The 25,804-nt window shown below is 45.5% G+C and overlaps 1 protein-coding gene across 4 annotated transcripts in view; it reads right to left on the bottom strand.

Moving 5' to 3' along the window:
* Positions 1-2,821: 2,821 nt before the first annotated feature.
* ATP13A2 (ATPase cation transporting 13A2) overlaps positions 2,822-25,804 on the bottom strand; it is a 749,950-nt gene continuing 726,967 nt past the window's right edge. For all 4 annotated transcript variants that reach the window (XM_069611124.1, XM_069611127.1, XM_069611125.1 and 1 more), the window contains exons 28-29: positions 19,967-20,139; positions 2,822-5,634 (exon numbers count right to left, since the gene is read on the bottom strand). In XM_069611124.1, coding sequence (XP_069467225.1) covers positions 5,467-5,634; positions 19,967-20,139 — 341 coding nt within the window. In that variant the 3' untranslated portion in view covers positions 2,822-5,466. The remainder of the gene's footprint in view (positions 5,635-19,966; positions 20,140-25,804) is intronic.

Raw genomic sequence — 25,804 nt, forward strand, 5'->3', positions numbered from 1 at the left:
TTTATTTATATGTCCACTTAAATGTCTCTTGCCTTTGCAGGTCCGGTATGCAGATAAGGTAAGCGAGAAGAATGCCGGAGCTCGTGAAGGCACGTAAGCAAAAGAATGTTATTCGAAGTTAAATGCACTTCTTAATGTCTCTTTTCCCTTTTTCAGGTAGCCGTAGCAGCCGGCGTTGGAGATGGACGCCGAGGTACGTGCCAGAGTATGGGCAAGCAGATTACAGCTAGAAGGCACGTGAGTAGTGATGGCGTACAGTGCCCCTAATGATGTCCTCCTTGTTTTTGCAGGTGCGGTTAAACAGCGCTTGGCGGAGATCGAGGCGTACGTGGCACAGGTAAGCCAAAATTATCACGGAGGTTCACTAACCAATGTTCTTTGTTTCCACAGGGTTGCCGGAGTATGAAGAGTGCGGTACGCGGCCTCGGAATGCACCGATGGACGAGGCAAATGCAGCGCTGGTTTTGCCTTGTCCTAACCTGGTGTCCTTGTTCTCTTTCAGACGCTGATGAAGACTGAAGACTGGTTTTCCGGGAGGTAAGACTGAAGATTTCTTGTTCACAGATGCAGAAGCTGAAGATTCTCTGGAGCTGACACGGTGAGCGTCCTGCTGCTAGTGCAGAATAACGCGAAGCACGTTGCACTGATCGGGTGTGGTTTAAATAGGCCACTGGAGTGCTTGGGTGTCTCCTTCCACAGCCTCGCCCAGGCAAGAAAGAAGTTCCAGCTTCCAGAACAGTTCCAGTATCCAGTCCCAGGGAGTGGTGCTGGCCACACCCAGAAGGTAAAGTAGTTCCAGCCAGGAATGGATGAGGATATCATCCTACAGGTAAGTGAGCAGCATGGTCTGCAGCAGGTAGGTCCACCCAAGCACCATTCCTCTCAATATGAGCCCGGCGCTTCCTGTGCCGGGACTGGGTTCCCTTATGAGCCTGGCGCCACTGGCGCCAGGACAAGGTCCAAAAGGCCCCTGTGGGGACCGACTAGTGCCTGGAATGGAAGTTGTGACCCTGCTTCCAAGGATGTTGGGCTGGATCTGACTCTTTGGAGGCAGCGGTCATGACACATCGGGGGTCCTGTTTTTGACTCTCTAAAGCACTATACTACTCCACATACTCTACTCCACATACTCTTCCCTCTGGGTTTTATCCATTTAGATCAGTATCTTACCCCTACTCCCTTGCCTTGGGCTTAGTGTGCCTTTTCTTTCCTTCCGGCTCTCAATGGATTGATGTCTTGTTCCAAGCATCTATGGATGTCTTGTTCCGACCACCTCTTGTCCCAATCATCTCCTGATGCTTCTCTACAGCCAACTTCTGTGGTCTTTCACCAAGTACCTCCAGATAATTCTCTCCCTACCATCTCCACTTGGCCTTCTCCAGCCACCTCCAATGTTTCTCCTATCCTTCTGATCTTTTTTGCCAATCACCTTTTCATGTTTCTCTTCTACTTTTTCGACTTCCTGATGTTTCTCCAACCACCTTCTGTTTTTCTCCTACAATCTCCCGATGCCTTTCCAAACTACCACCTGACGGTTCTCTCTTCCAGGCACCTTCTGATATCTCTCTCTCTCTCTTCTAACTCCTTCCACTATCTCTTCTCTAGTGGTCCCCTCACCATCAAGGAGTGTAGACTCCTTAGAAAATGTATCCCCGCAATTGGATCAGAATCAATAGATGAACCCTAAGTCCGTGCAGCCATCTAAAAATGCCCAGGAACACAAGACAGACCCATCTAGGCAAGTATCTGCAGACAATGGGAAGTGGCCACTCCTCAGTACTGGTCATCTGGTCAGTAGCACCTGCATCATCTGACCTCAAAAAGGCACTACACGAAAGGCAAAGGCATGAACAACCATTAGCATATTTGCTGCATAGAGTGTTTCAGGGATCAGGGACATCTGCTTGCTTTGGCCTTTTTTCTGCATTTGTCAGTGATTTTTGGGGTTGGACACACAAACCTCTGCCCCCATATCCCTTCACCACCCACCAATAAAACAATTTTACATATACGCTAACCCGCACCCCCAACCACCAAATGCTGTGATATGGCCACAACCAAGTGGGTAGGCCCCACATTTCAGGGACCATCAGCTGGAGGAACAGCCTGCCATTTCTTTTACAGCCCACACCCATGGTTTAACATTTGGACTAGCGCTTTCTGCATCTCAAAATCCTGGCTCTCCAAAGATCTGAAATCAAGCTCATCTTATCATCTGATCCTAGACCCACCTGATGCAATCTTGACATCTGATTCTGGACCCACCTGATATTTGTCAAATGATTTTGGTCTCAAGTGGTTAAACATTTGTCACAAAAATTGGGGGACATATTTGTGTGCATCCTTCACACTGCAGCTCTCATATGCAGCATCACATAGACTAATTTTATCCAAGTCCTGCTATTCAGTACTGCACAGCCGGGTAGAAGAAAATGCAGAATCCTCATGTGAACAAATGTTTTTACATGAATGGGTGCATGTGGGAATCCTCATGGGTCAAGACTGGAGACACAACTGAATGAATACAGTAATTGTTGCATACACATCTGTGATAAATGAACATCCATAATAGTGCAGCAGCTCCGTGCAAGAGGGGGTGACATTAAGAGGCAGCACCCATGCCACCGCATTCTAGCGCTAAACCACTCTTTTCTTTATAAGTTGAGCTGTTATGGAGTGGGTGCTGCATGTATTTTTTGTGTGAGCTGGGAACAGGACACGAGGGAATACAGGCACACCGTCCCTATCCTGCCAAAATGCCATTATTTCATCACCTGTATTTGGCACAGAGGAAACAAATCAAGGACTATGCACGTGAAGCTACTGGCTGCATTTTGCTTTATCATATTTTACCACTTTATTACAGTCATTCTCTAAATGTGAAACAAAGATTACTGTCATAAAAGTAAAATTAATCAAAAACAATGATTATACGGGTGTGAGATTCTCATCAAATTTGAGTGGTTTAGTCCACATTTCCAGACAGGCTTGGAAAGTGCAACGTGCAATTGGTGGAGTTTTTCAATTCATGACGCAGTGCAAATATACAGTAAAGTTCCCACAGTAGCGAACTGTGGGAACTTTACTGTATATTTGCATATTTTACGATCCATGAGCCAGGATCGCATTTTCTACCCTGCACCTCAAGATTAGTACTTTACTGATTTAAGGTCATCCTAAATTTTGTTTAACATCTAGTAACAAGGTGAGCAGTGTATATGCTTTATCGCAAAGCAAAATGCAACCTATACCAATGGCCCGAACGGTCTATAAAGCCAAGCCAGTGGTCGATGTAAAATAAGGCCTAACTGAATGGGGCTTCTCGAATTTATCACGTTGACACCTAGTTGAAAACACTTATTTAAAGAAATTCCTGTGCGTCCTGTAATCTACGGCACACTTCGCACTTGGCATAAGCTATCTAGAAGATGTACTTTCCAGTGAAGCTACTCTGGTATGGCTGTGCTTATGGAACAACCCTAAGGCAGTTCTTCCCATATAAATTTTGTGTTTGACTTGATAAGATTCCCTGGTTCAAACATACATGGACCATGCGCTCACAGATCAGCGCATACAGTCTTTTCCTTAACCCGGTAGCTATTGGCAATGTTGGTTACAGGCTTTTGAAAACCTGCCTCTCTAGGTTCATGGTCGGGACCAGAGAGGCAAGGAAATTGGTAAAACATTCAAATCTTAACCATCTTTCTTTTTCTTTCTGCAATATTGAAATTTAACACGGCCCAATCTGTCCAAAGACAGAGTTTTAATTACCAGGGCTCACTTCAATAACTTGCCTCTGAGGGCAGCGAGCGCTTACTGGCTCAATTCGGACGGCCCAACAAGGTACGAATTCTGTGGGGCTGACGCAGAGAATGGATTGCCCTTTGCCAGGCTTAGATAGGAATACGACGTAAAACCTTGCTTACGAGTATCTGGAATTTGCAACTGTTCTACCAAGTGCAGAGACCCCATGAATTGGCTGGGAGATGAACTCTTTTCGAAGACCAGGCCTACAGGCAAGATCGTTTCTGCTAGTCAGCCAGACTTATGAAGGGTGCAAGTTATCTTTGGGATAAGAGGATGCCACCCTGTACTTCACGGTTGACTTTTGCTGTTTTGTCCTTCACTTTGAATCCATTATCTAGTGGCCTCTTTTCTATGGAGGATATACTGATGCATTGCACACCATTGTTTTTGATGAATTTGACGGTGCAGTTTTGAGCCAATTGCGATAGTGGCACAAAGACATATTTCTGTTCATTGTCATAGGCCATAGGACTCGCACAGATTTGAGACCCATAACATTATTGCTCTTTCAATGCAAAATATTGTTTTCATCATTCTCAAGGGAGGACCATCCAAACTCAACACTTCTGAAAGTCATCTATGCCCCTCCTCTGCCTTCTCTTTTCAGGGTGGAGTCCCAATTCCAACATGCCATTGTATTACAGAAGTTCATATATGTTCTGAAGCAACAGGATGAACATCTGTACCATTAAACTAATTACATACATGTATATATTGGTATAACCTGCCAAAATACAACACCATATTGGAGAAAATAAAACTACAGCTTAAAGCAATGTGACACATTGTCTGATGTCGGTTAATGGTGCAGACTCACAGCGCATTATTACACAATGTCTCTTAAAGTGGAGGCCGAGTTAAACAATTAAAAACATACTGTATTGGAAAAAAAGAATGGCGTGTCACACATGAGATGGTTGACTAAGAAAGGCAAGCTCCATTAGAAAGAAACACAAGGATAAAATCATACACATATATAAAATACAAAAACACATTTCTAAAAATAGTGTTCAGTAGACAAAAATGGGTACTCCCTCTTTCTTCTCGTCTGTAGCTGCACTGCCGACAACAATTGTGTGAACTGCCAAATACTCATTTAATTCATACATCACATTTAAGTGAATGCAAACTGTCACAACTAAGAATGCCAAGCCATCAGGGCAAACGACATGTTCTCCGACATGTAGAAAATGCCCCTCTCCCTATGTCGACATCCTGTCATTTAGGTATCCTTCTGTAAACCCATGTTGCTTCCAGTAAACTGTGTTACTGTTTCAAAGTGCGCTCCTCGTATTTGAGCATAGTGGTAAAACTGCTCTGCAAAGGAATAAAGATTTGTGTTTCACTGGAGAAGGCATATACTTTGTTTCGGAATAACTATTCCAAAAAAAATCTTCATTTGGTCCACACGGACACAGGGTGGTAGCAAAACAATCCACTGTGAGATACACAGAGTACATGTCCTGGATGTGGAAGGCAGACTATGTGTGTCCCAAAAAAAAGGGCGGGCTACAACCCTGGCAGCATTAGGTCACCACCAAAGGCAGTTTGACTGGGGGTCCAGCTTCACATCACACCTGTGAGTGCAAGGGGTTATAGTCATAAAGAGGTCCCTCACTGAAAGACGCATTCCTTGGAAAGGCCTGGCAACTGCTCCTGCTACCTGTAAGAGGTAGACATGCTGGGACGAGCGAGAAGCACCTCATTCAGGGGAGGCCAGGATGGCTGGCCTTGCAGTTCTTTCTCCAACCTCTTGTAGGCTTTCTTGGACTCCCTCTGGCCACGAAGGGAACGCAGACAGTTCAAGACACCATGGTCCAGTGCAATCTGGAGAAAAAAAAACAACGGGTTAGTACACGAAATTAGGCAGCTCACTGGACTTTTCTGGCTAGAATAGAGCCATCACCTTTAAATGTTGGGTTGCAAGAATGGGGAGAAGGTAACCGTTACTTTTCAGCTCGTTGTCTGGTTCAGATCATCTAGTTGTTGAATCGTGAAGGAGCTTAAAACTTTAAAAAAAAATATGCATCTTGTGCGTGTCAATGTTAGTGTGTGCACGATATCTTATGGACCATCACAGTTTCCTGGGTACCAATGTCACCTTCAGCATGTTAAGCCTGTTGGATGAGATCAGGCAAGCTTCATTAACCTCGTTCTTTGTATGGGCCTACTCAAGTGTGAGATTTTAGAATAACAAAATGCAAAACTAGTTTTAAAGGTAAGGAAGATTTCCCTTTACTGCATGACTCCCGTATAGTCCACAGCCTGTGCAGAGGGCAGCAAATATATGCCTGTAAAGTACGTTGTTAAGGCTATTTGACTATCTTGCCTGCCATGCGATTTCCGATAGCAAAGCTTGCACTGTATGTACACAGTGGCCTGTTCCAGCCCTATACATGTTTGTCAGTGGCATGTTACTTATAGAGACTGCGGTAGCTTGCTTCACTTTGTTCGAAGGTACTTGTGGAGTGGTTGCATTTGCCTGTCTGTCTGACAAATGAGAACAGAAGCCTAGAGATGACAAAGCCCTTTAAGGTGAGCATTTCCTACAAATTGCCTTTCCTCTAACCACAGAACAATAAGCTACAGACTAGTGTCATGAGCTTCCAATGGCTGCAGATCTGTCCATGCATTATCGCATTGGTCTATTTGCATGCAGTATGTCAAATCTCTCAGCTAGGGACTGTGGTTTGGGGAAAACATTGCTATTTAAACAGTTTGATTTAAAAAGAATTAAACTATCTGAAATTAGCATGCACAGGAATGAGGCGTGTGTGAAGAAAAGCTCTTTACTTCTGGGGAACGCCAGAAGTGCTCATCCACCAGCAACATGTGTATTAACCTGGTCTGCAAGCTGAAGTGAATGGCAAAATAAATGTAGCATCTGTGCACGAGATCAAAAGGATGCCCCATCCGTGCACAGTGTTCTTCTGTTAGTAAATGTTAAGCCTGCATAATGCAGAGAATCAGCGCCTAGCTGTCTTCCATAGCTGTCTGGGCCAAGTTGCACCCTGATCAATGTTGTACTCTACCATTATGGTGTTGTGGGTCTGGATTAACTATTTTGTATTTGCTGAATCCTCCAAAGAGGTTAGTCAATTGGAAATGAGAGACCTCCGCAAGCCCCAGTTTTTCCTTGAATTTTGAGGAGTAATCTCTTGAGGACTACGTTCAAGCCCCAAGATTACCAACCTGATCTAAGAAAATTTGCAGGGTTTGTTAAGCATCCTTCCACTACTGAGGGTAGTTGTGGTCGAGCAGCCAAGGCGTACTACTTCAGAGGGATGTGAAGTAACCAATACAGTATAACCAGGGATAGGTTAAAATAAAACATGTCAATACAAGCTTGCCGTTCATGTACTTCATCTACTGTTGGTAGTAAAACATTTAGCAGGTATGGGTTATACTTGCAAGTCTATGCTGAGGTTACTGAGCAGTCTCACGTGTTCGCAGGCTCACCAGCATGTGACCCTAGAGGTTTAGCACCACTGGGGCTACCAGTGCCCCAATTTCTAGACGATTGGCTATTTTGAATCTCATAACCGGGTTTCCCTCAACCACAACATTTATTTCTAATGGGAATAAAGCATGCAACTGATTGGTTGCATGGGATATTAATTCTGATATTTTGGTTGTCCCAATGTTAAACAAAGGCCAATTTTACACTATGGAAGCCTCGTGGTCTGACAGTTCTGTCTTTCCCGTGATTTTCCACAATTGCTGTCCCTCCTGAGGCCTCTAGTTATTAGAGGGCAACTGCTTTGGGCTCTGTGGATTACGACGGCGTAAAGCAATGACAAAAATCCCTAGATGCTGTAAAAAAGCTAGAGGGCCATTTACGAAGTCAAGAGTTAGTTGCTGCTGGGCAGCTGTGGGACCGGCCCCATCTAAAGGAAAGTGATTCTGATGATGGGAGGGTACAACAGGGATCCGGCAATGGCAACAGGTAATCAGATGTACCTTTCCCAGATACCAACATTCTTTGTAATAACACTTGTATCAATATTGGATTCCAATTACGTAGTAAGGGCTTAAATCTCAGTCTCCAATTTCAGGACTGCATCCATTCAAATATTTTGGCGGCTCCCCAATCTCTGGTGGCCAGCATATTCAAAATACAATAGCTTGTTCCTGGGCTTTGGGTTGGGATGTGTACTAAAAAGGCAGGAACAGTGTGACCTTTGAGCTATACCCTTGCACTTGAACTTGCATCTGCCCATAAGGGTCAGGCGGTAGTAAAGAGGTGGAACCTTAAATGAGGTTGTAGGGGGTGGGAGGACGGGTTCGGTGGGATTGGTATTTGGAGGAGTTAGTGAGGATGAGAGGATAGGTTCAGAACCAAGAGAACTGGTGTCTGAGTCTTGTTTAGCATGTGGGAGTGGTACGGCAGGCCCCGTGCCTTGTAACCGTATGGGTGAGAGACAGTGCCTCGGGTGTTTGCCAGTGTTTGTGTTGGTGTGTCATGTGATGTGGTGGGTTGTGGTTGTGTGCACTGGTTAGATTGTATCCATAAAGGACCTAGAGTCGAGTGTGGCTGTTGCTGTATGACTATCTGGTGTCTTGGTGTGTACTTGTGTCGTTGATGGTTTTATGGACTATGTGCCGGGTGGTTCACTCTTGGTGTGCTTCCAGAATCTGAGAGAGATGGTGAGGTGTGAACATTGAATTGATTCTTGGTGTGTTTAGTGCAGTGTGGCTACCCCAAGTTCTAGTGTAGTGGAGATGGTTATGTTGGAGGAGCAGGAAGGGGAAGTGGGTAAGTAAATCGGTCGGTTTGGTGGAGCCTCTGGTGTGACTCTTTGGTTGTCGCTTAATAGTATCAAGCCACGTTTCTGGTTGAGGTTTGTCTGCCCATCTTCACTCTTCTCCAGGTCCGGGTTGACTTCCCTTGCGGTTATTGTCACCGGTTGGTGATTGATTGTTCGTCCTGGGTAGTTGTGGTCATAGGGTGCATAACTGATGTCTGGTTGGTTCCGGGGGAGAGGGGGTATCAGGAAGTTTTAAGTATAGTGGGGAGGGTGCTCTATTTGGTGGCCCATGGTTATAGGTTACAGATGCCCTGGAGGGGGGGGGGGCTGGTTGAGGGGTATTATGAATTCATGGATTACCAGAGTTTCCTTGGTGTATAATTAGGCTTGGGGCCATCCTTAAAATATTTCCTTTGGTTGGTCTACAGTATTTTGTGGTTCTGTCTAGTTGTTGGGACGTGGCAGGGGCGCGAGCAGCAGTGGTGCCATGTTTTGGTCCTCCATGCCATTGGTGCCTTTTTGTGAAACCGTGTCCCTTAGTGCATTTCTTTTTGGTCTGTCATGTTACTGCTTCGGTTGTCATTGTCTGTTGAATAGCCAGGTTTTGAGTAGTTTCCTGAAGGTGATGTGGTCTTCTGTGGTTCCGATTTCTTTGGGCATGGTGTTCCAGAGGTTTGCAATTAGACGTGAGAACGCTTTTCTGCCGAATTTCCTTTTTTGTAATGTTTTGTCTCCATTTGTAGGTCGTTGCTGGATCTTGGGTCCCTTCTTGGGTGGTACTGGCTGATCTTGTCTTGGAGGAATTCAGCTCCTTATTTGTGCAAGGCTTTGTGGGCGATGCACAGTGCTTTGAATTGAATGCGTTTCTTTACTGGTAACCAGTGTAGGCTTTTCAGTGCTGGAGTGATCTGGTCTCTTCTGTTTAGTCTTAAAAGAATCCTGGCTGCTGTGTTTTGCACTCTTTGGAGTTTTTTGGTGAATCTTTCCAACATTCCTAGGTTCCTAGGCTGTTTGCGTAGTCAATTTGTGTGAGTATCAGGGATACGATTGTGAGGGTTCTGTGAGGGAAGGAGAGGTAAGGGAGTAATCCTCAGAGTAGTTTTAGGAAGAGAACATTTTTTGGTGATTGCATTGACTTGCGGTTCCAGCCATAGTCGGTTTTTCCTAGCTTATTTACTACGTTGGTAGTCTATGGTTGCATTTCCTGGCCGGCCAGTCCGGTTGTGGGTTGCCTGCGTTGATTTCTGCGAGTGAGAGCATCATTTCTATTATTTCCTTGTGTAGTTTAAGGTTGTTTGTTGTCATCCAATTATAGATGTCTGTGAAGCAGTTGTTGAGGCAGTTATTTTGTTCCTGGGTTCTGTTCATTTTCACAATCAGTTTTGTGTTGTCTCGGTTGTAGGCGGTTAGTCCGTGGATTTGAATGATTTTCATCACTCGACACGGTAGATTTTGAAAAGCAGAGGGGAGATGCTTGATCCCTGTGGGAATCTGCAGGCTATATATTTGGTGTTTGAGGTGAACGGTGGGGGGTAGGATCTCTGTTCGGTTTGTTAGGAATGAGGTAAACCACTTAAGAGCAGATCCCTGTATGCCACATTTCAACAGTCTTTTATTAGTGTTGCACGGCTGATTGTGTTGAAAGCCGCTGATATGTCCATTGGTATGAGGGCCGATTGGGCATCGTCATCTGTGTTTATTTTCAGGTCATCCCATATCGGTAGGAGCGCTAATTCTGTTCCTCGCATTGGTCGGAAGCCAACCTGTGACCCGTCAACTATTCTGTTAGTTTAAATGTATTTAAGTAGGATCTTGTACACATGGTTCTGCAGGATCTCCGCTGGGTAGGGCAGGCTGGATATCGGTCTTTAGTTACTCAGGTCTTCTGCACCGATTCCCTTTTTATCAGTGGTTTGATGTATGCTGATTTGAAGACGGGTGCTAAAATTCCTCTTTTGAGTGAAAGGTTAATTAGGATTCGGAAGTGTGTTTCTGGGGTTCTGTGGTTGAGGATTCCTTTGTAGAGGTCGGGGGAGGTAGGGGTCCCTTGAGGATCCTGCAAGGTTGGTGTCTTTGATCAGTGTGGTAAAGGTTTCTTCTGTGATCGGTAAAGGTTTCTTCTGTGATCAATTCTAGGCAGGTGGGTGTTGCTGTAGTCTGTGTTTCCCCCGGTATATGTGGTTCGGTGGTTGTAGTTTAATTAGCCCGGGTTGTGTTGATGGTCTGCTGGATTGTTTCTATTTTTGATCTCAGGTGGTTGTGTCCAGAGATGATGGAGTTCTTGCAGGATGAGAGTTTTTTTTATCTCTTTGATAATTCTGAGGAGTTTTATGTGAATTGTTTGACGATTCCATTCTTGTGGCGTAATAGTATTTTTTTTGCTTTGAGGACTGTTGATTTATATAGTCTGAGCTGTCTTTGGTATTTTATTTTGCCTCATATTGTTCTCTCTATTCTTTTTCCATTTTATGATTTTTGTTTAGTTCCTTCAGTTCTTCTGTGAACCATTTTGCTGCCAGATCTTTTGGTGTGGCTTTGAATGGTTTTGCTGGTACCAGGTGGTCAATGCACTTGGCGATCCAGGTGTTCAGTGTGTTTTCTGCTGCATTCAGGGTTGTTTCTGTGGGTTCTGTTCTGCTCAGAGGGGTTGAGTCTAATAAGTTTGTTAAGGTCTCCATGTCTAAGTTCTTGCAGTTTATTTTCTTGCTGGCATGTGGTAGATCCTTTCCGGCCAGCAGGAGGGTTTGGAATGTGATGTAGAATGGTATCAAAAAATAGTCGCTTCATACCATCGCTGTTGGTGGCGCAGATGCGCATAGACGCTCTCTGCCAAAAATTGTGTCCGGCAAAGTGGGTGGATCCATTTACTATTGACTTGAAATGCAATATTTCCAGGAATGCGCATAGTGAGTTTGCTGTGGTTTTGTTTTCTTTTTTGAAGCAGATGTTGAAGTCTCCCAGTACGACTAGGATGTTGTGGTAGGTTGATAAAATGGCAGCCGCGTCAGCTAATTTTGTTATGTTATGTTACTTTGCATTAATATAGCGCCTTATTTACCATTGGTATGATCTCAAGGCGCTGGTAGGTTGAACGCCCTTGGGAACCAAATTCAAGTCAGTAGAGAGAAGAGAGAGGGTCATAAGGTGCGTGTGAGCACCGGATATGTGTGCAGTTGGTGTGGCATTCATGTGAATAGCTGCTTCTTAGCGGTAGATGTGGTGGCTCAGAGATCAAGAGTATTTGTTCGTTCTGGCAGGTTGTTATCCAGTCCGATTCTGGCTGCGTTAGGCCTGAGGAGAACGCCTAGGCTGGAGGGTGTGTAACCAGCTGTGTTTAGTTAGGATGATGGGGAGTATGAGGCAAGAGATGGTATGAGAACAGCTATACCGAATGGTGGCATAGTATCGCTGTGTTCTAGTTGAGTGGTGGTGTGAAGAAGAGTAAGCGTGGAGATGTGATATGGTGGTTTACCTTAGGTGCTTGAGATCAAGCACACTCCAACCGTTCCATGCACTCCAACCGTTCCATGCACTCCAACCGTTCCATGCACTCCATTTTATGCACTCCAACCATACTATGCACTTCGATCGTTTTATGCACTTTGATCGTTCCATGCACTCTAATCATTTTTTGTACATTGTCCATTCCGTGCCCTCTATCTGTTCCGTGCATTTCATCCGTTGCATGTACTCGCTCAGTTCTATGCACACTATCAGTTCAATCAGTTCTATCAGTTCTATGTATTCCTTCTGATCAATGAACTCTGTCCGATCTATGCATGTTATCCCTTCATCATCCAGTCTGCTCATTTCATTCGTTCTACCCGCGTTATCCGTTCTCCATGCATCATCCATCCACATACTTGACACGTTCCATACACCCTGTTTCACCCGTTCCATCCACATACGTCATCCGTTCATCCACATACATTATCCATTTGTCAACCTACTTCATCTGTTCCATCCACTTCACCCGTTTCATCCACACACTTCATCCGTTCTACCCACTTCACACGTTCACCCACTTCACACGTTCACCCACATCACCCGTTCACCCACATCACCCGTTCCACCCACATTCTTCATCCGTTCATCCACCTACTTCATCCGTTCTACCCTCTTCACCCTTTTCGTCCACGCACCTTTCGATCCACCCACTTCACCCGTTCCACCCACTTTACTCGTTCCACCCACTCCATCCGTTCATCCACATACATTATTCGTTCGTCCACCTACTTTACACGTTCCATCCACTTCACCGGTTCCACCCACTTCACCGGTTCCATCCACATACTTCATCCGTTCATCCACCTACTTCATCCGTTCTACCCACTTCACCTGTTTCGTCCACACACTTCTTTCTTTTCACCCACTTTACCCGTTCCACCCACTCCACCCGTTACACCCAGATACTTTGTCCGTTCCATCCACATACTTCACCCGTTCCATCCACATACTTCACCCGTTCCATTCACCCGTTCCATCCACATACTTCACCCGTTCCATTCTCCCACATATTTCACCTGTTCCTTCCACATACTTCATCTATTACATCCATCTACATACTTCATCCGTTCCATACACCCACTTTCTCCATTCCATCTACCTACTTCTCTCGTTCGTTCTACATACTTCACCTGTTCCATTCACCCACTTCCCCCGATTCCATCCACTCATTTTGCCCGATCCATCCACATACTTCATTCGTTCCACCCACTTCACCCATTCCACCCACTTCACCCGTTCCTTCCACCCACTTCACCCGTTCCGTCCACATACATCACCCGTTCCGTCCAGATACATCACCCGTTCCGACCACCCACTTCACCCGTTCCATCCACCCACTTCACCCGTTCCACCCACTTCACCCGTTGCTTCCACCCACTTCACCCGTTCCTTCCACCCACTTCACCCGTTCCGTCCACATACATCACCCGTTCCGTCCAGATACATCACCCGTTCCGACCACCCACTTCACCCGTTCCATCCACCCACTTCACCCGTTCCATCCACCCACTTCACCTGTTCCATCCACATACATCACCCGTTTGCTCCACACTCTACAACCTCTCCACACTCTACATCCATTCCTCCCAGATACATCACCCGTTCCTTCCACCCACTTCACACATTCCTTCCACCCACTTCACCCGTTTCATCCACATACATCAACCGTTGGCTCTACACTGTACACCCGCACCACACTTTACATCCGTTCCGTCCACATACTTGACCCGTTCCTTCCACATACTACTCCCGCTCCACACCCTACATCCGCTCCACACCCTACATCCGCTCCACACCACCACACCCTACATCCACTCAAAACCCTAAATCTGTTCAACACCAACATCTGCTCGACACCACCACACCCTACATCCTCTCAACACCCTTAATCTGCTCAACACCCTACATCCGCTCCATGCTATCATCCACTCCATACCCTACATCCGCAACACACCCTACATCCGCTCCACGCTCTCATCTACTCCACATTCCAATCCGCTCCATGCTCTCATTCATTCTGCGCTCACCCGCTCTACATTCTTATACGCTCTACTCCGCTCTGCGCACTCATCCGCTCTATGCACTCATCCACTCTACCAACTTCATCTGCTCCACTCACTTCATCCATTCATCCTGCATTATCGGTTCAACCCATGTCACTTGTCGCACGCACTCGATCCGTTCCATGTTCTCCATCTGTCCCATGCACTACACCCGTCTCAAGCACTCGAATCGTCTATTCTATTCGTTCCATTTATAACATACACTCTTACATTCCATGCCATCTATCTGTTTCATGCACTGTAGCTGTTCCGTGCACTCTGTGCACTCATCCGTATCCTGTAGTCATCTTTTCCATCCTCTCCACTTTATTCCTCTCGTCCATTTTGTTCCTCTCTTCCATTGCATTTATTTCATCCATTTAATTAATTTCAACCACTTTACTGCTTTCATACAATTTATTCTTTTTATCCACTTACTGCTTTGATCCACTTTACTCATTCTATTCTGTTTGTCCTTTTTAGTTTACATTAGAGGTTATTAGTTTTCGATTTCTCGCTTGGATCTTGATGTTGGATTGTTATTTATGTTATTGTTATTTATGATCTAGTAGTTTGGGCTAGTTGAATTGCTGTTTCCACTTTATTCCTCTCATCCACTTTGATCCTCTTGTCTATTACATTTATTTCATCCATTTCATTAATTTCAACCATTTTACTGCTCTCATACAACTTATTCTTTTTATCCACTTCACAGCTTTGATCCTTTTTACTCATTCTATTTTGTTTGTCCTTTTTAGCTTACCTTAGAGGTTATTAGTTTTCGATTTCTCGCTCGGATCATGATGCTGGATTGCTATTTATGATCTAGCATTTTGGGCAAATGTCATTGAGTTGCTGTTATCCAGTTTGAGTTAGTTTGAGTTAGGAGTCGGTTTTAGGGGAAGAGCCATGTTTTCAGTAATTTGCGGAAAGACATGAGGTCTTCAGTGAGTCGGATGTGGGGTGGGAGTGCGTTTCACAGTGTGAGGGCCAAGGCTGAGAATGATGATTCACCTAACCTGACTGAGTTTGTTTTTGGTATGACTTGTTGCGAAGTTGGGGTTGTAAGATGGTGGTCTGTAGCTCAGGAGGAATACTATGTTGGTTTGGTCGCTGAGTTCGGTATTGGGGAGGAGGGATTCACAGTCTTCTACGTTGGTTGGGATGAGTTGAGACGCTTGCATGTGTTCTTTCTGTATGATTGCGATTCCGGCTCTTTGGTTTTCTCTGTTGGCGTGTAGTTGTCCAGTATGGTTTCATTCGTGATGGTTCTGTAGTGTCTGATAACCAGGTTTCTGTAAGAAAGAGCACGTCTGTGCCTACTTCGCTTAGAAGGTCATGGCTTTCTATTGAGTGTTTTGCCATGGATCTAACGTTGAGTAGGCTGTAGCTTAGTTTGTTTGATTTTCCTTTTGGGTTGTTTGTATTTTTGGTTCGGTGTGTTGCCGGTTGAAATTTCGTTGCTGGTGGTTCTCCCATGGTTGTTCATGCTGGGAGGGGGAGTTCTTTGGTGTCAGTCTCCATCAAGTAGATTGATTAGATAGATGGCAGTGTTGATTGGTTTTGGTTCGTTACGACTGGTTAGTTGTGTTGGTGCCCGTCCTTTGTTACAGTCTTTGGTGATTTAGGGCATGTAGAGTGTAATGGATTCGAGTTTGCCCCTGATTCCTGTTGGAGTATTTTCCATGTTGCAGTCCAGGTTGGGGTGGCTTATCAATTGTCGTGTTGCATTTGGCATTCCGGTGGGGTCTGTATTTGTTTTGCTTTTTGCCTGTGGGTTTGCTGTTGGTGGTCCGTCTTTACTTACAAGGTATTCGTATGTGGAGAAGTAGCGAACAATGTAGTCTGTCTTTGCTCTGTTCTTAGTATGTGTCCTCGGTCTGTCTTATTTGGCCATGTGAGATCTTGCTGGTCTGCCCCTTTGTGTGCGGCTTAGTCTTCCTTATTATTTCTGTTGTCCCTTCTGGCTTATTTCTCTTTCTTGTGGCAAGGCATGGTGTTTTGGTTGTGGGCTGAATTCCTTTGAGTGTGTGTCCTTTTTGAATTGGTATGTTTCCTGGTCCTCAGGGTTTAGTCTTTGCCGTTTGTGGTTAGCTGTTGCTTGAAGTTGGTGAGGTTGTGGTTGTTGAACCAGGGGTTGTAAACTCTTGTGGTTCAATTGTTTACTGGTATTTCCTTTGTGACTCCGGTGTGGTTTTTGGTGTTTATCTCGGACGTCCTATGGTTGATGCTGTAGGGTCAACTCTGTCTTGTTCCATGGATTTGAAGTTGGTGATTCGCCTGGTGTAGTTTCTGCTAATTTAGGTGGTTGGGTTTTTGTGTAGGTTGAGGTGAAGCTGTTCAATACCTCCGAATGGGCTAGCTAGGGCGGTGGGTATTAGGGTTGGCTATGGGGCATGGTTCTTTTAGGGGTTATCAAAGCTAGTTAGGCTGAGAAAGAGTGTGCCTATGCGACTTGCTGGCCGTTGAAGTGGTAGAGATCTTGTGGTTTGTGTGCAGCACCAGAGAGACAACCCATAGGGGTTGGACAGCTGAGCGGATGGGCAGCCCCTGGGATGGGGACACAGCAGTTGTGGGGTGTGAGAGAACACCTAGGATTGGAGCACTGTGCTAGGTGGAGAAAACTGGGGTACGAGGAACCCGCAGTGGGTGGCAGTGTCTGTGTTGGAAACACGGCAATCACTCTAGGGCACCTGTACCTTAGATACCAAGGGATTGGCGAGAAGCCTAAACTGGGAGCACCGCAGCAACACTTAGTTTGGGGATGCCAGGGAAGTGGGAGAAAAGCCTAAAATGGGAAAAACAGTAAATGCGTTAACGCCTAGATTCGGAATACCCGGCAGGTGGGAGAAAGGCCCAGACTGAGGACACAGCAGGGGAGAAGCCTGTATTGAGGGCCCAACAGTAATAACAATAACACCTAAATTTGGGTCCTGGCAAGTGGGTGAATTGAAGACACAACAGTACAAGTGGTAATGTGTAGATTTGAGATACCTGTCAAGTAGAAAGATTATAGGGCTGCATCTCTCTAGCCCTACAATCTCTCCACTTGCTCCCGGTCACCACAAGGATCAAATTCAAGACCCTTTACATCATCCAAAAGGCTGTCTGGGGCCAGGGACCTCTTTACATCCAGCTTTCCCTCCCTAAATACCTCCCGGCCAGAGCCCTTCAGTCTTCTGGTTCCAACTTTCTGCAGGTCAAACGATTCTCCAAGCAGAGTGGGAGGTAGATCACTTTCCTCAGCTGACGCCTCCTTTTGGAATGGCCTCCCTCTCGCCCGCAGACTTGAGCCGGATCTTCTTAAGTTCTGGAAACTTCTCAAGACTTTCCTTTTCTCCTCTTCCTTCCCTCTCCCCCTCCCTTGCTAACTCTCCATCTACCGCTGCGACTGGGGCATGGTCCTCTCAGAGTCATACAGGGGCCAGGACACCCCCTACCAGTCCCGCCAGCACTTGCCCTTGGGTTTCCTTCCGTGGACTAGGCCAACTTGGTCCTCCCTTGCCAGCACACTCATCCTCCCTCCCTCACCCCCTTCCCCTGCCACTTGCCGCCTTGGCCCGCCCAGCACTTCCTTGCCCCCACCCTTGGGGGTACCCCGCTCCTGCACTTCTCCCACTACCCTCTCCCCCTTGCACTTGCCACCTTGTTCATGCACTTGCATGGTAGGATTGCATGGTCCCAAGGCCAATATAACCGTTCTTTGTTGTTCTACTTTTTGGATTCCCATGTCCCCCCCCCACACTCATCTTTGTCTTGTGGTACCTGGAAACACCTGTGTATAGGGACCATACAAATGTTCAATAAATAAAAAAAAAATTAAAAGTGGGAGGGAGCCCTATATTGAGGATACAACAGCAAAAAACAGTAACAACTACATTTGTGAGGGAGTTAAATAACTTTGTGAAGAGAGGCAAGATACGCTCATACCTCATTAGACAGTGGCAATTCTACAGGAGACCCACCTTGATGCATGGGGGTTGAATGCGTTCAGCGCGCATTGGGAAGGAGGAGTTATTGGCACAGCCTTCTCCTCCTCAAGGGGGGGCATGGGCGTAATTTTAGGGGGGGGCAGGGGTGTTTGTCCCCAACCTTCATGGCACACCATTTTGCCCCCATTCATTTGGCTGGGGCACCTTTTCTTCAGATGTCATGTCCCCCCCAACATTTTCAGCAAAGTTACTCTAGTGAGGGGGGGGGGTTCTAATTTGTATTAGGGATACTGCCCGAGTGAGAGTCATACAGTTTATGGTGGATCAGGAGGGGAGATATGTTGCAGTGGTAGAAGAACTGAGTCTTCCTGTATTTATTCTTGGGACATATGCCCCTAATGTGGCACAGGCAGAGTTTTGTCAGGGGATGCAGGATCTCATCGCAGGGCACAGGGCTTCCTGGGTCCTCTGGCTGGGGGATTTTAACTGTGTATTGGACTGTGTGGCGGATGTGGAAAGTGCCACGACGGCAAAGTTTCTGTCTAGGGTCGTCGCTGATTATGAGATGCATGACGGGCTCTACACACTTGGCAAATGCAGTTACTCCTATTTCAGTGCGGTGAGTATTAAGGTTGGCTATGGGGCGCGGTTCTGTTAGGGTTTATTAAAGATAGGTTGCAGCTGAGAAAGAGGCCGGGCTATGCGACTAGCTAGTCGTTGAAGTGGTAGAGATCATGTGGTTCGTGTGCAGCAGAACAGAGGCGACTCCTGTAGGTTGGACAGCTGAGCGGATGGGCAGCCCATGGGATAGGGACACGGCAGTGGGAGAAAGGGGCACACTGCCAGGTGGGGAAAACTGGGGTAAAAGGGAACACACAGTGAGTGTAAGTGTCTGGGTTGGAGACACAGCAATCACTCAAGGGCATCTGTGCCTTAGATACCAAGGGATTGGCGAGAATCCTAAGCAGCACTTAGTTTGGGGATGCCTGGTAAGTAGGAGAAAAGCCTAAAATGGGCACAACGGTAAAAGCAATAACACCTAGATTTGGGATACCAGGCAGGTGGAAGAAACGCCCAGACTGAGGACAGTGAGGCCCAGACGGAGGACATTGTGCCTTGAAAAACATGGTGTATCGGCACTTTATAAACACAAAATAAATAAATAAAAATAAAAGAAATGGCTCCTATTCACATATTGATTATGCCTTTGTGGGAGAGGAAGGGTGCGAATTGGTCTCTTCAGTTGTATTTTTGGAAAGGACCCGGTCAGATCACGCACCGCTGTTGATGGGGTTGATAGGAAGAATGTTCAACCTCCTGTACCCAAATGGAAATTTAATATTAAGATGCTACTGGATGGTGCCTTCAGGAGTTCATTAAGGAACCAGATACAGCAGTTCCTGGAGGACAACATGGGTTCCACTGCAAATAAGAGTACAGGGACGGAGGCGCCGAAGGTGTTCATTAGTGGTGTCTGCATTTCAGCCAATGTGGCGTTGCAATGAGTTATAGGCAATGAAGTGAAGGGCCTTGAACTGAGGGTAGCACAGTTGGAACAAGAACTGGCCAGATGAGTGGTGGCGACAGAGCTTGTAGCCAGGTATGTTGCCAAACATTATTCTGAGGGGGAGAGGGCCGGGGTAGACTTGTTCTGGCTGGTCAAAAGGGAAGGTGGACATTTAATTAAAAAATAAAAAACTGCTTTCGGTGCAGTTGGAGAGATTTCGGACAGTGGGTGCTGAAGTGTTATCGTTTTGTATCAGTTGGGGAGCTCCCAGGGCATTCAGCATGTCTTTGTTTCACAGATCTTACAGACTGCTTACCACAATGTATTTAGTGACAGTGTGAGAGTGATGGACTGTTTTCTGTGTGCTTGCAGATAATATGGACACAGGACCAGTGTGGGCAGATTAAATCCCATGCCTCCTACCTCCAGAAGGAAAGCAGCAACAAAGTTCAGAGCAGCTAATCCCAGTAGAACCATCTTGAAGTTCATGTCATTGATAACCGTCAGCTCCAGAAGGGTTTCCAAGAACTGCACGGGGTAGAGAGTCAGCCAAATCATCAGGGCCCCAAGAAAGACGAGGACACCCAGGAACAGCACTGTAGGAAGAACAGAAGAAGATTACAGCCAAACCAGGCCATCATTGTACTAGAACATGTGGTAACTGCAGGATTCAAGGTGGACAATGCATCAATGGGGCCACCAGTATCCCCTCAGTACTTAACCAAGGTCACTCCAGAGGTTTGTCACAAGGGGGTCAGAGTCCATAGCACAGGAGGGAATTGTATCTGCTCTCAGGCACAACATTTCGGGGTAACCTGTGTGAGAGTCGCTGCTGCTCATATCTGCATCTTGGTGGGAAAATACTACGTTTTCTAGTACAAGTACTTGATTACTTTTTAAAAGCAGATACTATGGCACCCATTAGTCCCTTGTGGACTAGACCTATCCACCAAGACTTCCTGGAGATTTCCACTGGTGTTCCACTGTATTGATGACACTATCCTATCAATTTGATATTGGGAAACAGTCCTTATGTGACCCAAGATACACATACAGCACAAGTATTTCCCACAACAGGTGCATACTAGATGCAGCCTTAAGGTGTGACCAAGCGCACAGATTTCCACTTTACAGGCAAGCACAAAGATTGCTCCACACAAACCAGGCGTTCTCAAACTCCCATTCAGTTCTGAAGGAGGACACTACCTACTTATTGCTGAGGCTGAAACAATAACAATTGTTGACACTTCTTATACATATGGGTACCCTGTCAATCGTTTGAAGACACCATATCAGATCTAATTACAGTAAATAGACATCTAAAAAGGACCAGCCTCAATGTGAATCTATCTATCGGAAATATTTTATGCAACAATGCCTAAATATCGTAATGCAATCATCCTTGCGCCAACCCCACAATACAAATTGCTAGATAATATACTTAGAATGTATGCATGATATATTTTAATCTTTAATTTTATTTACGGAATGAAATAGGATTAATTAGGCTTTTTCTGTTTTCCAAATGGTTAAATTAGCAAATTTATATGGAACTTGTATCCTGCAGCTGAACTATTTCCCCCCTTTGGAAGAGCAAAAGACCTCGCAGAAGCCTGGCACCTGCCTGTGGTGTATCTGGAGGATGAGGAAAATAGTTTTGCGAGGGTTTCCCTTCCCCGAGTGGAAATAATTCAATAATTTCAGGGCTAGGGTGTGTCGTCGGAAATGCGATCTGCAAGAACAACAAGGGCAACAAAAGATCTTTGATAGCGGACCATGGACTTTGCTGGGAGGCCTGTGTACAACACTTTGAATTAGTCAAGACAATACACTGCCACCGCAAGGTCCAATGTGGCATGGAGAGTAGGAGAAATAGTTCCTTGTGGGTTTTTTCCATCACTTGCACCTCTGACATTTTATGCAAATTCACCTTAGGGATGAACGTTAAAATTACTGAATGTCGTGACTACTGTACCCCTAGTCAATGATACCCATTCCTCCATACCATACCAGGGCTTCAAACTTTCTGGATGGATTGTTGCAGAATACCCATGGAACTTGCCCAGTGAAATGGAAGTGCTATAAAGTTAGTTGATCCGAAGAGAAGAACCTTAGTCAAGGTTCAAGATTTACTAGTGAGGTTAGTGAGTAGGTGGTGTATGGTGAAAAAAGGTGGCTTTCAATGTTGTATTGGGCATCCAGTCAGGGAATAATGTTCATGTTGACTGAATCTGCATCTTAGGAAGTAGCTTTAACATGCCGCTTGAGGTTAACAACCTCCATGAACGTGTAGATTGAGGGGGGAAATGTAGCATCACTTTGTTCATGATACTGATTTAGACACATGGATCAATTCATTAGGCTATGGGGATGACCTGGAGTCCTAGAAATGTAACTATACATATGAAGATTACCTGTTAAGGCGATTTTACAAAAGTCCTCCAGTAGGGCCATAGGACGATGAACCTATCCGTGGTAGGCAGGGCTTGCCTTAACCTACTCCTGACTCGGACAGTGGTAGCTGTCAGAAGTCAAAATGTCACTCTCAGGAGGATAATAAAGTCCAGTTGACACTCAAATACACATAATAAAGAAACATTCACTCAGAATATTACTAACAAATATACCCTTTAAAGTTGTTAATAAAAGTTATCTACATTAAATGTAAGTACCAATATTTGAAAATGAGTATTAACAAACATTAAGTGATCCCTACACGACAAAACAAAAAGAAACCAAACATGCATCAGGCAGTTGTGAGGTCAGCAATACTTTCAAACAGTTTAGGAAGGTTTTAACTAGTTTAGAAGAAGTTTGTCCTGCTGTTCTCTATGGGCGAACTCAATAGGTAGCTCCTGGTTATAGATAAATCGGGGTTAATAGAGAAACGGTTAAAAAAAAAAATGTTAAGAGCAGAGCAGCAGAAAAGGCAATTGCCAAGTTAATGCCTACAGGGGAGCCCACCAGAAACGACCCAGCCCTGGTCATTACAGACGAAGTCCATAGAAGAATACTGCAGTGACAAATCCAGGATTATTGCTGCAGACTGAGTCGCAGTTGCTGTGATCAGGAGAAAGGTCCACAGGTGAAGCCCTCAGACTCTAAAGAAAGGAAACAGCAAGACACTGGAAGGATGAAGAACCCACCCCACAACAGGTTAACCAGAATGCTGTAATCCAAAGGACAAGCTCAAAAGACAAGGTGCAGAGATGAACTCCAAGTTGTGGTTGCAGTTCCAGTCACAAGGACCGCAGGCCGAGCACCTTGCGATAAATGGATGGGACCAGTATTGAAGATGAGGTTGAAGGATACCCCATAAAGTGACCCTCAAGACAGTGGACCCAAGCACAGCAACAAGTTAGCAGAATGCAGACCATGAGTGACAAGTCAGCTGAGCCTCCAGTCAAGAATCCAGACAAATCAGGTACTGTGGGTTAAAGAACAGCTATATAAGTCCTTCCAGACAGATACTGCGGATGGGATGGGGAAGCACTTCAGGACATCTGCCAGGCTGCCAAGTCTCAAGCAGCACAAAAGGGGATAAACTTTTGCACCAGTGAAACACATGATCCAGTAGCTTCAGGGGAACACACAGGCTGTAGACGAGTTAGATCAGATTATGTCCATCAGACCTCGAGAATGCATCACTTGAGGCAGACTAAGGGACAGTCTGGCTACCGTGTTTTTATCAGGAACACCAGCATCCTCTCTTCTTCCAACTCCCTCATCAGCAGTCCCAGGTAGTCAACTGACAAACGGCGGGAGTTTCTACATTATATGTATAAAAGAAAAAGGGAAAGTAATTCCTTCTCTCCGTTGGGGATAGCACACTGAAGAATAAAGTTGAGCGCCAGTCAATGACTTCTTCCTGATAATTCACCAAAAATTTAGCCATACAATCCTTAAAGTATCCAATTTGTGGTTCCATCTGCTAACAGAAAATACATGTTTGTTAGAGGTAGGCATAAATTGTCCACCTGATAACAGGCAGCCAATTAAAAAATAAATAAATATATATATATATATATTTTTTTTTTAATTGGCTGTCTGCTATCAGGTGGACAATTTATGCCTACCTCTAACAAACATGTATTTTGTTTTGTACGTGATCAAGCAGCAAGGGTGCTGCGAAACGTGTTGTACCATGTTTTTGTATATATATATATATATATATATATATATATATATATATATATATATATGGGATACATTACTCACCGTAATCGTATTTCTGATGCTTGTATCTGCTTAGATTCACATGCTGTGCATAGGCCGACATCTAGTGGAAGCTGCGGAGTATTACAGTTTGTTTTTCGAAAGTCGAAAATGGGCGTCGACACAGGCGTGCCAGTAATACTATCCCTAGTGTGACGTCCACTGTACCCAAGATCCCTCACGCGTGTAGGATCCTCAGATTGTATTTTTTCTGACATGAGGAAGCATGAGGAGTAGCGTGAGTACAGATAATCCAAGCAGATAGACAGAAAAGGTAAGACTACAAGCAATCATGCGCCTTCTCTCGGAGGGGAGGAAGGGTGGGTCGCATGTGAATCTAAGCAGATACAAGCATCAGAAATACGATTACGGTGAGTAATGTATCCCTTCTGAGGCTTGTGGAATCTGCTTAGATCACATGCTGTGCATAGATTAGCGAGCAGTACCAGAAGAAGGAGGTGGGATGTGAGAAGGGTCATGAGCAAACAGGTGTCTTAGAACCGCTTGTCCCACTTGTGTATCTGTCTTGGAATGAGTGTCAATGCAGTAATGCTGAGTAAAAGTGTGAATAGAGCTCCAAGTAGCCGCTTTGCAAATGGTGTCGAGGGGAACATTTGCAATGAAAGCCAGAGTGGCACCAATGCCTCTAGTAGAGTGGGCCCTTGGCGTAAAAGGCAGAGTCTTGTCAGAAAGAGAGTAACACAGCTGTATACAGTTGATAATCCACTTCGAGATAGCGCCCTTAGAGACGCGATCCCCCTCTCTGCCTGTAGCTACGGAGACAAACAGTTGATCTGTTTTCCTTAGCGGTCTGGTTTTATTTACATAGTATAGGACCGCCCTACGCACATCTAGGGTGTGTAGTTTCACCTCAGCCGAGCTTTGCGGGTTCTGGAAGAAAGCCGGAAGCTCGATGGACTGGTTTACATGGAACTTGGATATGAATTTAGGTGAGAACCTAGGGTGTGTGCGTAAAACCAGTTTGTCCTTGTGGATAGTAAAGAAAGGATCCTGCACTGACAGAGCCTGAATTTCACTGACCCTTCTTATGGAGGTAATGGCTACTAAGAAGGCCGTTTTATAAGTCAGGTGTTTGAGACTACTTTTATGCATGGGTTCGAATGGGGGTCCCATGAGCTTAGCTAGCACCACGTTGAGGTCCCATCCTGGCGGTGGGTTCGAAATAGGAGGGTGAAGTCTCTTTACTCCTTCCATGAAGGCTTTAACCACTGGTACTTTCCACCACGAGACCTTGTTATGGGATGTGGTGTAAGCCGAGAGGGCTGCCAGGTGTACTTTCAGCGAGTTAAAAACCAACCCTGCATCCAGCAGGTGGAGCATGTATGTCACAACGTTGGAAGGAGTGCAATCAATTGGGTTGATTTGTTTATTCTGGCACCAGATAACGAATCTTTTCCACTTATCAAAGTAACAGTGCCTTGTATTTGGTTTCCTGGACTCCTTTAGAATGTCCATACACCTCTGTGGTAATTTGAGATGTCCAAACTCTATGACTTCAGGAGCCATGCTGCTAGGTTCATAGAGTTGGGTTCCTGATGCACTGTTTGACCCTGTTGCTGGGACAGTAGGTTGTACCAGGCTGGGAGTCTGATGGGTTCGCACACCGCCATCCTGCGTAGGTGTGGAAACCATGGTTGTCTCGCCCACATGGGAGCAACTAGGATGAGCGTCATAGATTCCTTGTTCATCTTGTACACCACCTTCCTGATGAGAGGAGTTGGTGGAAAAGCGTACGCAAACATCCCTGACCAGTTCATCCACAGGGCATTCCCTTGGGAGTCCGGCTGGGGGAACCTGGATGCAAATCCTGGGCATTGTTTGTTTTCGCTTGTGGCGAATAGGTCTATAGTGGGGAAACCCCACTGAGAGAAGAGATCTTCTACTACGTCTCTGTGAAGGACCCATTCGTGTTCTTCCGGGAGGGAGTTTCTGCTTAGAGCATCCGCTAGGGAATTGAGCTCCCCTGGAACATGTTGCGATGACAGGAAGATGTTCCGTCTGAGTGCCCATATCCATATTTTCTGG

Source organism: Ambystoma mexicanum, chromosome 8, assembly GCF_040938575.1.
Source record: "Ambystoma mexicanum isolate Mex_15411 chromosome 8, UKY_AmexF1_1, whole genome shotgun sequence".
Taxonomy (NCBI): domain Eukaryota; kingdom Metazoa; phylum Chordata; class Amphibia; order Caudata; family Ambystomatidae; genus Ambystoma; species Ambystoma mexicanum.